General features: G+C 42.1%; 1 protein-coding gene across 1 annotated transcript in view; it reads right to left on the bottom strand.

Moving 5' to 3' along the window:
* Positions 1 to 1,397: 1,397 nt before the first annotated feature.
* Positions 1,398 to 13,155, bottom strand: part of NRG1 (neuregulin 1) — a 1,121,130-nt gene continuing 1,109,372 nt past the window's right edge. The window contains 5 exon segments of the mRNA XM_043561070.1: positions 1,398 to 5,655; positions 8,409 to 8,615; positions 9,425 to 9,555; positions 11,938 to 11,957; positions 11,960 to 12,063. Of these exon segments, the coding sequence (XP_043417005.1) occupies positions 5,004 to 5,655; positions 8,409 to 8,615; positions 9,425 to 9,555; positions 11,938 to 11,957; positions 11,960 to 12,063 (1,114 nt within the window). The 3' untranslated portion in view covers positions 1,398 to 5,003.

Raw genomic sequence — 13,155 nt, 5'->3', positions numbered from 1 at the left:
TCTAGATAGTCAGATAATCTACATTCTCTCTGGACCATGCTCTACCATATAGGCTTCTGCTCCCATAATCCGTGTATGTCAGGTATCTGATTGTAACCTAAATTACTAAGACAACTGCTTGTAGTTTTCAGTTTGTCGGGTGGACAAAGCCTCAGCTGAAACCTGAAGACACAGGGAAGTGTCTCCGTCTGTAATTTTTCAAATATTCCATGCACTTCTTGATTTGCTGAATGGCTGGTTGGCTGCAATGGACAAGTAAGCCAATGCGGTGGCTTCAGGATCGTGTGTGTTAGGAGTGTGTGTGTGTGGGAACATAAATCACAAATATGAGGAATCTGAATTGTTTTAAAAAGTTCATGATATAAATAATAAAGACTGGTACAGTCAAAGGCCACTATTTGAATCTCTTAGACATCCAGACTGTTTTGGAAATTATGCCAGAGGAGCTACGACTAACGACAAGGTGTCACGTACGTATATGGAGGTGGACGTTGATGGCAGGCATTGAGGTACCCACAAACTCCAACAGAGGTCCCTGTGTACCCTCAAAGGATTGCTGAACTCTATCTCATACACTTCAGAAGCCCTAATCTTATCTAGAATAATGAGTAAAATGCTTGAATTATATAAAAAGTATCACCCATGCAAATACCTATTTGTTAAAATATGGCTTTTGTTTAGGCTAATCTCAATAAGAAAAGTAATAGCCTCATTTCTATGACTCTTTTAGAATGTGGGAAATTTCTCATGCATCGGCCCTTCCCTGAGCAGTAAGATGGGCATCTAGTTTGATTTATTGATAGAATGAGGGGAAAGAATCCAACTTAGCCTTATCTTCTCTTAAAACTGAATCAATAAATCATGGGCCTGATGGAAAATAAATTTACTGAAGCTATAAGAAAGCTTAGCATGGTCAGGTTCTGACTGGCTGCCTTTTGGGCCCTGCTGGCCATCAGATTACTTGAACCCCAATAACAGGTTTTCTTTTCACAACTGCAGGTATCGTCACATTGACATTTCCATTAGCCCGGAGAAGTTTCTTGCAGTCACTACAGAACATGTTAACAACCAGCACCCAGGCAATCATGTCCTAAGACGTCCTCTCTGCTATGTTACTGTGTATGGGGCCGGGGTGGGGGGGGGGAGGCAGGGGGTTGTGCGAGAAGGGGAAGAAGACATTGTATTGCTTGCTTATGGCCCTTTTGACAAGGAATACAGTCGTAAGCAAAACCAACAGGCAGAAGGTGATGAAAGAACAGGCAAAAGCAACAGACAGACGAGATGATCATGGGGTCCATCAGACACATTCCTAAATTAATACAACTGTCGCAGTCAGATGGAAGGTGCTGGTCTAACAGACTCAAACATTAGTCTGCTGAGCAACACTCCCACGCCTCCACAGAGTAGCATTTTTATTGCAGTATGTCCTTCATGGAAAATGAACAAAATTTTAAATAAATCACAATTACTTATTGCTTAGTATTTTGGATAATAAATTCTTTAGTTTATCAGTACCTCAGGGCCTTCAAATGTGCATTCTTCAAATAGTTTCAATTACATATACATTCTTTCTCCTGAACAATAAATTATTCTTTAAAAAAAAAAAGTAAAAGGAAAAGATACATAATTTTAAAGCAAAGAAAAACAAAAAAAACATATATTTTTGACATTTGTCTTAAACTTATATGAAAACAACTCTATGTTAGATGCTTAAATATAAATAATAAAGGACATTATGTTATTTACAATGTTACACAGTAAGTTGAGAGAGTAAAAAAACTGACATTAACTCATAAAGACAGTAAATGATTTAGGAAAACATCCAAGTAACGTACAATGTGTATTTACAAAAGAATATATAATAGAACTCGTGATATGTGGCCATTTCCCTTTGCCTGCATTTCTCTGCAGTGTTTCATGGGTCCTTGCAGATAGAAATCTCTGTGGGTGGTGAAATGGAGCCAGTGCTAAAAGATAAAACAAGGCCTTCCTTATTTCCACTAATGTGAGCCATGCACCTTTTTAACCCAGGCCAAAAAAAAAAAAAAAAAAAAAGAAAAAAAAATAGTTATGAGCTAGTTACCCTGGATAAACTCCATCTACATCACGACAGTCGCACCAAAACACGGAAGATACGGTATGTCGGTGTCTGGGACACATTCACATATACTCAGGCAGAGTGCCATTTTGTAGACAGCATGAGGCCGTCCAGGCAATCTTGGGGGGAAAATAAAAAGGTCATACCAGCCAAGAAGGGAGAGTAGGCCGGGAAAGGAATCTTGAGTGACGGAAAGAAGTTTTGCGTCCGCTGCGCTACCCCTCATGGGATATGACGTCAGACCCCGGGGAGACAAAGCTGCTGTCAAACTCCCAGGTGGCCTCCCCCACCTGAAAAGCCACGAAAACTTGCCACATGCTGGGAATATCGGTTCACGCTCCTTCTTTGCATTGCCACTGCACTGAGTTTATGGACAGAGCTGGTTGAGAGCGATGTGGTAACTACCACAGAGGAGTCCTTGCGAACACAAAGCTCGTGGTTGCAATGCACAACCCTGAGGAACCAGCCGTCCTTTCTTCTCAGGGGGAGCTCTGGTCCTATAGATGGAAAGGCTGTCCCAGCTAACATGCCACTTCTCTGAGTGACCAGAATCAAGTCGGAAATAAAATTTCCTCTTGTCCTAACTGTTCATATGTATTTGTGACCTGAAACATTTAGAGCTGTCTTCACACTGGGGAATATGTTCATTGCTCTCAACAGGAGATTTGATTTATTCCTGGAATTCTCCACCGTGGGGCCTTTGGGTACTCCAATGCCTGAACATTTCTGAAACAGAGATTTTGGACTTTGAATTCACGGTAGAAATTTCTTTATTGACATAGCCTCTGGATGAGCCAAGGCCTTCAAAGGCAATATTGGCATAAGTGAGAGAAGCTCTTTGGGTCGACTGTCTTCTTCCCCTGCCATGAGCTTACTCATTTCTACAGAACTGGGCAATCAGAGTGACTTGTGCAGCCTGACAGGAGCAGTGAGGACACTGCTGAGCACAGAGAAAGCGGCTTGTGAATAAGGAAGGACAGGTTAGGATACCAAATACTAAAAGTAACTGCCAGGACCTGCAGACAGACACCTCTGTGGGTTGCAGAAACATGTAAGGAGCTTAATGACATGACTCATGCCCAGCCCACGTTTCCCCAAGACCTCCTTGCCTGTCACGTCTCCTCGTTAATGTTCATATAGAAATTTGATGAGGAACTAAATGCAGTTCACCTGCAAACAAGGAGCCGTTGCTTTCGCTGACTTCACGCCTGGTATTCTGAACCCCCTGCCAACATGCTTCCCATTTTTTCCCATGGATCCTAGGAGGTCACTGGGAATCTAAGTAGAGCTCTAGCCAGCTTTGACAGATACCTGGCAGGGCATGAAATGGGGTCTCATTGTTGTTTTTTTTTTTAATTGCCTTGTTTTCCTGAATCAGCAGTTATCTCCAATGGTAACACCTCTAGGCCTTCTTTGGACTTGCAATCACAGAGAACATGCAAAGTTCAGACCTGTCTTCATCCTGTTTTGTGACAGTAAAGCAGAAAGTAAGAAGTGGGGCAGGGGGTGGATGATAAGGGCTGCAGATGGAGAGGTCAGTACACAGGTGGGGGTCACTTCTGCAAGGAAAGGTGCAATCTTTTCAACACTACCAACATTTCCTGATGAATCATCGCTCGTGGAAGGTTCTCGCTAATCACAAATCACATGCACATTGGCCATTCCTGACAAAAATGTTCATGCATAGTTGTGACCTAATCAAGGCAACATCGAAAAACAAGAGAAAAATCATGAGGAGAAGGGAGTGGTCAACAAAACTGTTTAAAACTGCAATCATGTCACACAGCTGTTCTCCACCTGCGCCTTCTATACATTCACTGTTTCTAGACACACTACAACAGAAATATTGCCTATGGTGACTAATCACCACCACATACAGCAGGCACATTTCACTGCAGAAGCATTGCAGACCAACTGCTGAGTGTGCTGTTTCAGCTGGTTTGCTTGTGCCATGACACGTCTATTCTCCAGCTGTTAGGACACAACCAATCACTGGCTCCAAAATCAGTGGACAACCCAAGTCAGGAACGATTGCACCTTTTTCAGCCATGGTTTGATCTTCAGCTAGATGACCTGTTGTGTCATTCCCCCAGAAGGTGAGGCGAGTCCTCTTATAAAGTGATGGATGTACCCTGATAGCAAGCCAGAGCCCGAGTTCTATGCTCCTCCCCAAACTGTTGCTCTTTGTCAAGAAAAAGAAACCAAAAGAAAGCAAATGGCTGCTCTTTTCTAGTGAGAGCCAGCTGTCTTCTGATGAAGAATATAGTTTTAAAAAAAAATCACAAGATTACTTTCTTCCTAATATTTAACATTACTTAATGCAGTTTCCTGCTGTAATTAATAGTAGCATGCTGTTGGATCTACTATTATCTCAGAGCCCAGTGAAGCGAACCTTTGGCTGGCGGAGTAGACACAACTCATTTCGTATACCGAAAGCAAAAGAAAACTTCGTACAAAAGAGAAGAGTATTTGGATGGATGTGCCATTACAAGACGTACTGATCGGGCGTTACTAGAAGCAAACGGAGGGGAAGTTGCAAGTCTCACAAATCATACATCCTGTCAACATCATAACGCAATGCACAAGAAGCCAGCGAGAACTGAATATATGGGAGGTTTTGCTGAAATACTGTGGAAAAGCAATCACAGTAACTGTACAAAACTTGCTCTCAACGTAACAGAACATAAAGGCACCATTGATATCTTTCTCGTTTTGAAATACTGTAAAAAATTGCTACATATGGCACATAACACATTTTTACATACATATATTTAATTTATAAAAGTTTTTTTCCTGTTTTCTATTCGCAGAACTGCTAAAATAAAATAAATTGTTTAATTTAAGGTGGAATACTTTATTATATAAAATAAAGTTTTACAGGTGAATCTATGTGTTTATTTAGGTTTTATACAGCGATAGGGTCTTGGTTAGCGATTACACTCGTCAGCCTGGCCTGCAATTCTTCCTGCGGAGAGAAGCGGCCTGCTGGGTTAGTCCTGCTGTCCGCCAGGCGGAAGGCAGGTGCTGCCTCAAGACTGGCGGCCAGGGGGTTCTGAATGCCCAGGAAGGGGGTATCTTCCCCTACTCTCTCATCTTCTGTCTCACTCTCTGAGTGAGTGCCTTCCGCACTTGCGTTGCTGTCCATTTCCAACCTGTTGGCAATGTGGCCATTGGGCTTGGTTCTTTTGGGCCGCCGGCTACTGGTGAGTTTCTTAACAGGCTCTTGAGCTGGCTCGTACTCCTGGGTGGTTTCATACTCCTCGTCCTCCACTATCCTCAAGGGGCTAGGGGGCAGGCTGTTGCTCTCATGCGCGGGGTTATGGTGGTAGGAGGTGAACTGCGGGGGGTGGCGGTCATACTTCTCCCGCAGCCTCGGTGGTGTCACGAGAAGCAGAGGTCTTTCTTCTTCCACGAAGGGGCTGACTGCCATGGAGGGCATGGATACCGTCGTGCCGGACACAGGTGGAGACATTTCCGAAGGGGGCGATTTGGGGGAGCTTGGCGTGTGGAAATCTACAGGTGACATACGAGCCGGGGTGGTCATTGCTGACACATACCTGTGTGAGCACAGAATACCCTGCGTGAGTGTGGTGGAATAAGAGGCATCCAAGCAGGGAGGGGACGGGGACAGAATTCACGATATTATAGAATCAGAAAACAAAGACGGTCGATTCATTGGATACATCTGGATTTTTAACGCTAAGGACATTCAGCACCCTTGGAGTCTAACATTATGTAGCCAAGAGTTTCCTCACAGGAGTGCATGCAAAGATCAGCTAAGTGGCCTAACTCGTGGAAACTTTGGGGATTTTCAATCTCATCATGGTTTTAAATAAAAGCCTGTGAGTCAGGATAAGAGGGCACTAGGTCCCGGAAGCCTTTCAGTTTACGAGGACCAAGGCGCGGGGATTTGGAAGGGAAACAAGTATTACTTAAATACTATACCTTCCTAAAGGCCAAGGGGTCTTAGAGAATGAAGCCCAAATGGGGAATGGAAGAAGATCTAAGATGAGTTGCTGATAGCTGGATCTGAATGCATTTGGATCTGTGTGCCTTGTTTCTCCTTAGCTCAGCTATAAGGTTATGTCTTATGAAAAAAAAAGAGCATAGTAACTTAGATTTATTCCTGATAACAGTGTAACACATTTGTGTGCTTTTAGTTTTTCCATGAAATGCTACCTCTTCACATTCAATTTGCAACTATCCATCTCAGTGACCAAGACATTCAGAAATAAGCCTGGGAGAACCTTATGTTGGCTCCCTGGCTATGTCCAATCTCCAGTCCACCTCTCTTCAAAAACCCAAGGCTGTATCAATCTTTGGCTTATATTTGGTGACTGCTCAAGGGGTGGCTGTACCATGTTACCTTAGGTCCTGTTATGTCCAATGGTGCTCGGTAAATCTCACTGTGACTACACTGAGTGCATTCTTTATTATTTTCTTTCTTTCTTTCTTTCATTTTTTTTTCCATATCACGTTTTTCTCCACCAGAACAAGAGACCTGACTAACTACTGAGGAAAATGGGGCTTATTCAGAGTCACATTTCTCAACTTCTATAAAAATGTTGCCAATGCACAGCACCAAGGACTCTTTTCTTCACATTGGCATTCACAGAGACTAATTTGACATTAACTTGTGATGACACAGGACACCATTATCTGAACTCTAGCTAACAGGAACAGGAAGGCTATTAACTTTCCTGCTTTTCAGCCATGATTCAGAGTCACATGGATGTGAGGTCTAGCTGTGTCTAAACTGGGAAGGCGTCTTAGAGATTGAAATACTTGGGGCTCAAGGCTTCAACTTTCGTTCTGGGGATACTTAAATTAAGCTCTCTGAGAAACGCTAATCCAAATTCAACCAATGCGTACAGGCAATGGATCTTTTCTCTCCATGCTCTGTAGGTCCCGGTATATTTTGCAGTCCTAGATAATATCTGTGGTATGTGTGGAAGCCCACCACAGCAGGGAAATGTCAGCCTTTAAAGAGAAATATCACACGTAGTGATGAAGAAAGAATTTGTCCCTGAGGTCTTTTTCAGGTCTCAAAAAATAATGAATTAAGACAGATAGAATGTCTTAATACATAAAGACACAATTATATGAATTTAAGACTCATGTTTTAAACCAGTTTGGGACCATGCCTACTTTTTCACAGATGAATGACAGAGCAGCCTTTAATTCCATAGAATTCTGAAATACCATTTTGGGGCAAAGACCCTTGAGGAGTGGTCAGCAAGCTCTACATGACCTGCTGGCCCCAAACTAGTCATCTTTTGTTTTAAGGACTGCCCAGTCAGTCCATGAGTGGACAGAGTCTATCAGAGTTATCTCCGCCCATGTAACTACCAAATAGGTATGGACACGTACCAAGGCAACATCACATAAACCTTTCAGCAAGTGGTCAAAGATCACACTGAGATGGTGATATAAACAAACAAAGGACACCATTTTGGGTTTGCAAACAAACAAGCAATAGCGTACTGATATGCTGCCAATGCTGGTTGGATATAACTCTCCCAATTTAAGTGAAAATGAATAAAGAGAACCTATGAATTCAGTATCCCTAGTAAGCATCTCTTAGTTTGCTTTCTTCTACTCTTTATTTTACCTTGTGTGTAACTCCCCCAGCCCAATCCGAGATCCCCAGAAGAAAGCCAAAACATTCTGGAATAAAGGACGATGTCAAAAGCAATATTGGTTTGGAAACCAGCTGTGAAGACTGCCAGACACAGCAGACAAAACATTTATTTATTCATCCCTTCTTCGAATTTCATAAAAGGGATACTATGTGGTGGAACACAAGCGGTCATTCCCCACGACAGTCAGCAGTGACACAGCCCTTGATTTGATTTAACCGAGGCTGGAAGGTAAGAAAGAGTTAGCACACGAGAACACGAGAGCAGCTCGACCAGAGTTTGGGTAACTGGCAAATTAGAATTACAGAAAGGGTCCTTATCAACCATTGGTGCCATCTCTCTAAAGTTACAGCCGAGAAAACTGAGATCCCGGGTGGGTCTGAGCCTAAGGCCAGAGCTAGGAACTCCAGGTTTGCCGCACCTTCCACATCAAATCGTTCCCGCTCTTTAAGGGTCTGCTGCCTGTCAGCCGCTGGGATGACGCGAGAAGCTCAGGAGAAGTGAGCTCAGACAAAAAGATGACTTCCTCAGCTAGGAAACTCCTAGCACAGGCAACTGCTGCCCCTTATTCTCATTAGAGTAGATTTCCGTAGGTGAGACCGCAGGTGCTCACGGGGATTCCCCTACTGCGTCTCTTTCTCCTCTGCAGTAGCTGTGCCCTTGGGGTTTACCTTTCACTATGAGGAGAGTCTCGGTAGGAGTCAGGGGTTTCTCTGGCATGCCTGAGGAAGCTGTTACACTCGCGAGGGCCTCCCACGCCATTAAGTCGTCCTCTTGGGCCCCCAGAGGGGCTGCTGTGCCTACTGTTCTCTACTGATGACATCATGATTACAGAGTGGCTTTCCGAAATGATGCTTTCAGTGTGCCCATTACTCCAGCTAGAGGGGAAACGTGAGAGGCGAAGAGATATACTTATGCATTTCTTAATTACATGCCAAAATGGAAATGAAAGGACGTGATCTGGTAACTATTTCAAATTATTGGTGTATCGGCAGTTCACTACAACATTACTTGTCTCAGAATAGAATCGTCAGAAAGATACTCGCTCTAGCAAGGATTTAGAATGGCTTTGTAAGGATACAGCTTATGTATTTGCTCACCCATTTGACACATTATTTTCCAAATGTCGCTATGTACTATGTATTCGTACAATCTCTCTGTTCTTAAGCATCTTACGTTAAGGAAATACTTGGCCTGTGAGCTGCATTTTGCAGTCCAGTGTTGCCCTTGGTAGCATGAACTGGATCAGCAAGACATCTGAGAATTTAGAGTTCAGTTATTAAACCAGTTCGCACGTGCATTTCCAAAGGCAACCCAATCATTGGAAGAAGCCAACTTTTAAGCATTATAGAGCATCTAAGCCAGACTTTTTCCACTGTAGCAATTCAGTGAGGGGTCGGGCCTGAGTAAAGACAATCTCTAAAATGGGGAACGAAGATCCTGTGAGTAGGCATTCTTTTCATTTTCAGTAATGAAAAACTTGAGGCTCAAATTTAAACAGCAATTAAATGGCAGAGCCAGTTGATGTCCAAAGTCTGTTTTTGTCCTAAACCATACATTTAACCGTGTGTCCCTGCGTCATAAGTGAGTATCTCCTGTTCCTTTCTTCGGCAGTGACAGCAAAAGGCAATATATACAAATTTACTCTTGGAGGAGTGCCTTATAATTTTATTTTTCCTTCTCATACCTGTGACTAGGAGTCTGAGTGACAGTGGTGGAGTGGTGAGCTGTAGAGGTATAGTGACTGGTCGAGAAAGATGTCTCCGCTTCTCTCTCAACAATATGCTCACTAGAGATGACGTTTTTAGAGACGTATTGCTGGATAAACAAAGAGACACAACTTGAAGATTCATATTAATCAAAACAGTAACATCAGCATCACACACACAAATCTATTCTAAGTACATATGCTTCCTAATAAATTCCATTTCTCCAATGGTCAGATGGCAAGTCATACCCTGGCTACATGGCCTTTAAATTCAATAAAATGAAATTAATAAATTATCCTTTGGATGTGCACGCGGCATAGATTCTATAGTCTTAACTGCATATTATCAGAAACAGACCTATTCCTTCTATCTTATTTCCAACTGAAAATGTGACTGGAATTCAATACAAATCTCTGCCCGATATCCATTTTTGTCATCGTTGTTATAAGTGAAAGAAGATGAACAGATAGTTGACTGAAACAAAAACGTAGAGATGGTTTGTCTTATTTCAAGTTTCAAGTCAGTGGAGGAAGTTTTTTGTTTTTTTGTTTTTTTTACAATATCTGCATTTGGGATCTACCTTTCTTTTTCAGTTTCCCAGCGCCCATGTTGCCCTAATGATATCACTGAAATTTTTAACTTATCAGTGGTAAGACTAACACAGCCACCAAGCGATCTGAAGGACGTACAGAAGCTGTCGAGATCACACATCTTGACAAAGCACATAACGTATAGGGGGCATATCCATGGTGCAAATAGATCCTACTTTATTTTCATCACCAAATCACCCTAGCTATTACTTCAGTAGATTCAATATCCACTGCAGTCAATGAAAGAAGCACACTTTGAAGTTGTCTTTTAAAGACACCACATTGAGTAAAATAACAGAAAAAGGCATGTAAAGGAATATTCTCAGTTGAAATGGGCACTTTATAAGCAATGGGCTGTGGGCTTTAAAAGAACCTGATGTGTTTACGGAAACCCCCAAAATATACAGCTCGAGTGATGTTTGAAACTCTGGCTGGTTCTTTTAGCGGAAAGGCTATTATTCCGTGTGGCTCTTTCTGGGATGTAAAGTTAGCTTGTTTTAAGGCAAAGATGGTGATGTCATAAATAATGAGCTCTTCCTAGTCTGTGTACCATTTCACTCTTGGTCCTTGAAAAGCAATGTAACCTTAGTGAATCTAATGAAAATGATACTTAACAATTATTGAACACTCACTGAATGTCACTGGGCTAAGTGTTTTATATGGATTGTCTTATTTAATGCTCACAGAACTTTCTGAAGTAGGTATTATTTTTAGGCCTGTTGTCATCATGAGGAAACAGGGTTTAGACAGATTAAAGCCTAAAGCAACACAGCCCAAGACATAATTGGAATCACGCAGCCACTTAGACACAGTGACAGATTGGAGGTGTGCCTGTATGTAGTGAATGCATTTATCAACTGTGTAGAACATTCCAGTGAACACTGGCGGGGGGAGGAAAGCAGCAAAATATACTAATATATCAGCCTTTCCTCTGTCCCTGGAAGGTCTTCGCTACAGGTCTTGCTGGTAGTAACCACCAAGGCTGAACAGGATTCTAGGATAGATTTGCTCCAAACAAAAGACACATTTTCCTATAGGATAGAGAGTGGTACTGAATGTAGTCTTCAAGCTTTGCCTACAAAAAGCCACGCATCAGAGGGAAATGAAGTGAACAGGAAAAAATTATGGTGCAAAAAATATGGAGAAACACTCCAAAAGGCAGGAAAGCTGAGTCCGGCTCTAGGAGGCTGGAAAGATTGTATCTAAAGACTCTTCAGAATGTATGACCTATTTCTATCTAAAAGCCTAGTGCTTGGTAAATTTTAAACAGAATGTTTGAGTGATTGAGGATCTATTTCCTCTGGAGGGTTTGACATCCTATAGAAAGAGTCAGGGAAGAGGAGGCATCGTTCTTTCAGTTTTGCCACTGAGAGCGAGTTTGATAAGTCACTTGGCCCTTCCACGCCCTAATTTTTCCCTTGGTAAGTCAGAATCAGTAAATCATCGGGCGCTGGGAAATGCCTCTAATAAAAATGAGTCTAAAGCCCTTAGCTCAGTTATTAGCACTAATCAGTTATAGACTGGAATAGCCTTCATTTCCAAATCATAAAAATAAAATAAAATAAAATATTTCCCCCTGATTCTTGTATCATTCATTTCATAATTTTTCTTTCTGTTTTTCTTTCCTTCCTTCCGGTCCTCGTCTCCCTGCAGAACAAACCCAATATTATTATGCCAACCCCTTAATGAACACTTTGTAAGGGGAAATGTGCTGGTGTTACAGGAACCAAATTCACTTTAAAAAATGTTCCCATCCTTTTCTCCTGGAGAAACCCTGGATTCCTGGAAGCTGTGGTGATTAATGGCAGTAGCTAAGAGCCTAAGAGCTTTAGAAAATAAACTTCAAGGTGCCTGAACAGAGGAGAGACGCTCAGCTTTTCCACTGGCCAGAGTCAACATACATTCACCAGCTGGACGTTCTCGGGGGTGGGTTGGGGTGGTGAGGCCCGTTTGCTATGTTCACCATGTTGTTTCGCTCAGACCGAAGACTCTGCCGAAGCCGGTCATGCAGCTTTTTCCGTTGTTTCCTGGATATGAAAAAGAGGGAGCATTTATTATTTTTTTCTGTTATTTGGTACAGTCAATTTTTTATACTACCAACATGTAACTCAGGTAGGAGATTAGTGGTGGTGACAGGAGAGGGTGTATCACTCCATCTCAGAGTCTGCCTATGGACAGAAGTGGAATCCCACATTCTTAGTAAATAGATTTAAGAAGTTGGGTGGGATTCTTACAGAAATTGAACCGGACTGCTGAGAGATAAGAAAAAAAAAAAAGGAGAAGATACATCGAGTTGATATTTGGCTCAAACCCCAACTTTGGTCATCAATCCATCTTTGCCTAAGTCTTACACATGGTCATTTGTCTTAGGTAACAATTTGTGCCGTGCAATTGACGAGGCTGATTCTGATTTCATGTATAATTTTGTCTGTGGGTCTCTTAAGGAAATGCAGTTAATTTTGAATCTGTGCTCATACACAGTGTGTGAGCATGTATAGCATTGTACATGAGCGCAGACAGGTACATATTTTGCCAGTAGATTTAGCGCAGTTATAACATGATCTCACTCCGGTAACGCTTTTTTTGTGTAACTAGGCAATGAGTATTGAAATATTGAAGTTGAATCTAGTAGGATTCATAAGGTAGATTCTAGTAAGGCTTATCTCTATCACTCAATTCTGTCAACCCATTAAATCCTGGGGTACTGGGGCGCCTGGGTGGCTCTCATAGTTCGTGAGTTTGAGCCCCACGTTGGTCTCTGTTCTAATAGCTCAGCGCCTGGAGCCTGCTTCGGATTCTGTATCTCTCTCTCTCTGTCCCTCCCCTGCTCGTGCTCTGTCTCTGTCTGTCTCTCTCTCAAAAATAAATAAACATTACAAAATTTTTAAACAAAACCCTGGGGTATTAAGGAAATGCCATCCATGCCCTTAATTTTATGGTATAAAAGCATATTGTCTTTGTTCTTCCATGCAACATTCAGGCCATGATAATATCCCCATGACTAGTTTTGGCAAGGGAGTTTATGTGATGAAGCACCAAAACAAAACAAAACTGTTAACATTATTTCCTACTTTAAGTGGATATTCTACGTAAGAGAGAAAAGTGAAGGGACTTCATGC

Source organism: Prionailurus bengalensis, chromosome B1 (assembly GCF_016509475.1).
Source record: "Prionailurus bengalensis isolate Pbe53 chromosome B1, Fcat_Pben_1.1_paternal_pri, whole genome shotgun sequence".
NCBI classification, from domain to species: Eukaryota; Metazoa; Chordata; class Mammalia; order Carnivora; family Felidae; genus Prionailurus; species Prionailurus bengalensis.
Note: the sequence above shows the minus strand (reverse complement) of the source record. Positions and strands in the feature narration are given on the sequence as shown.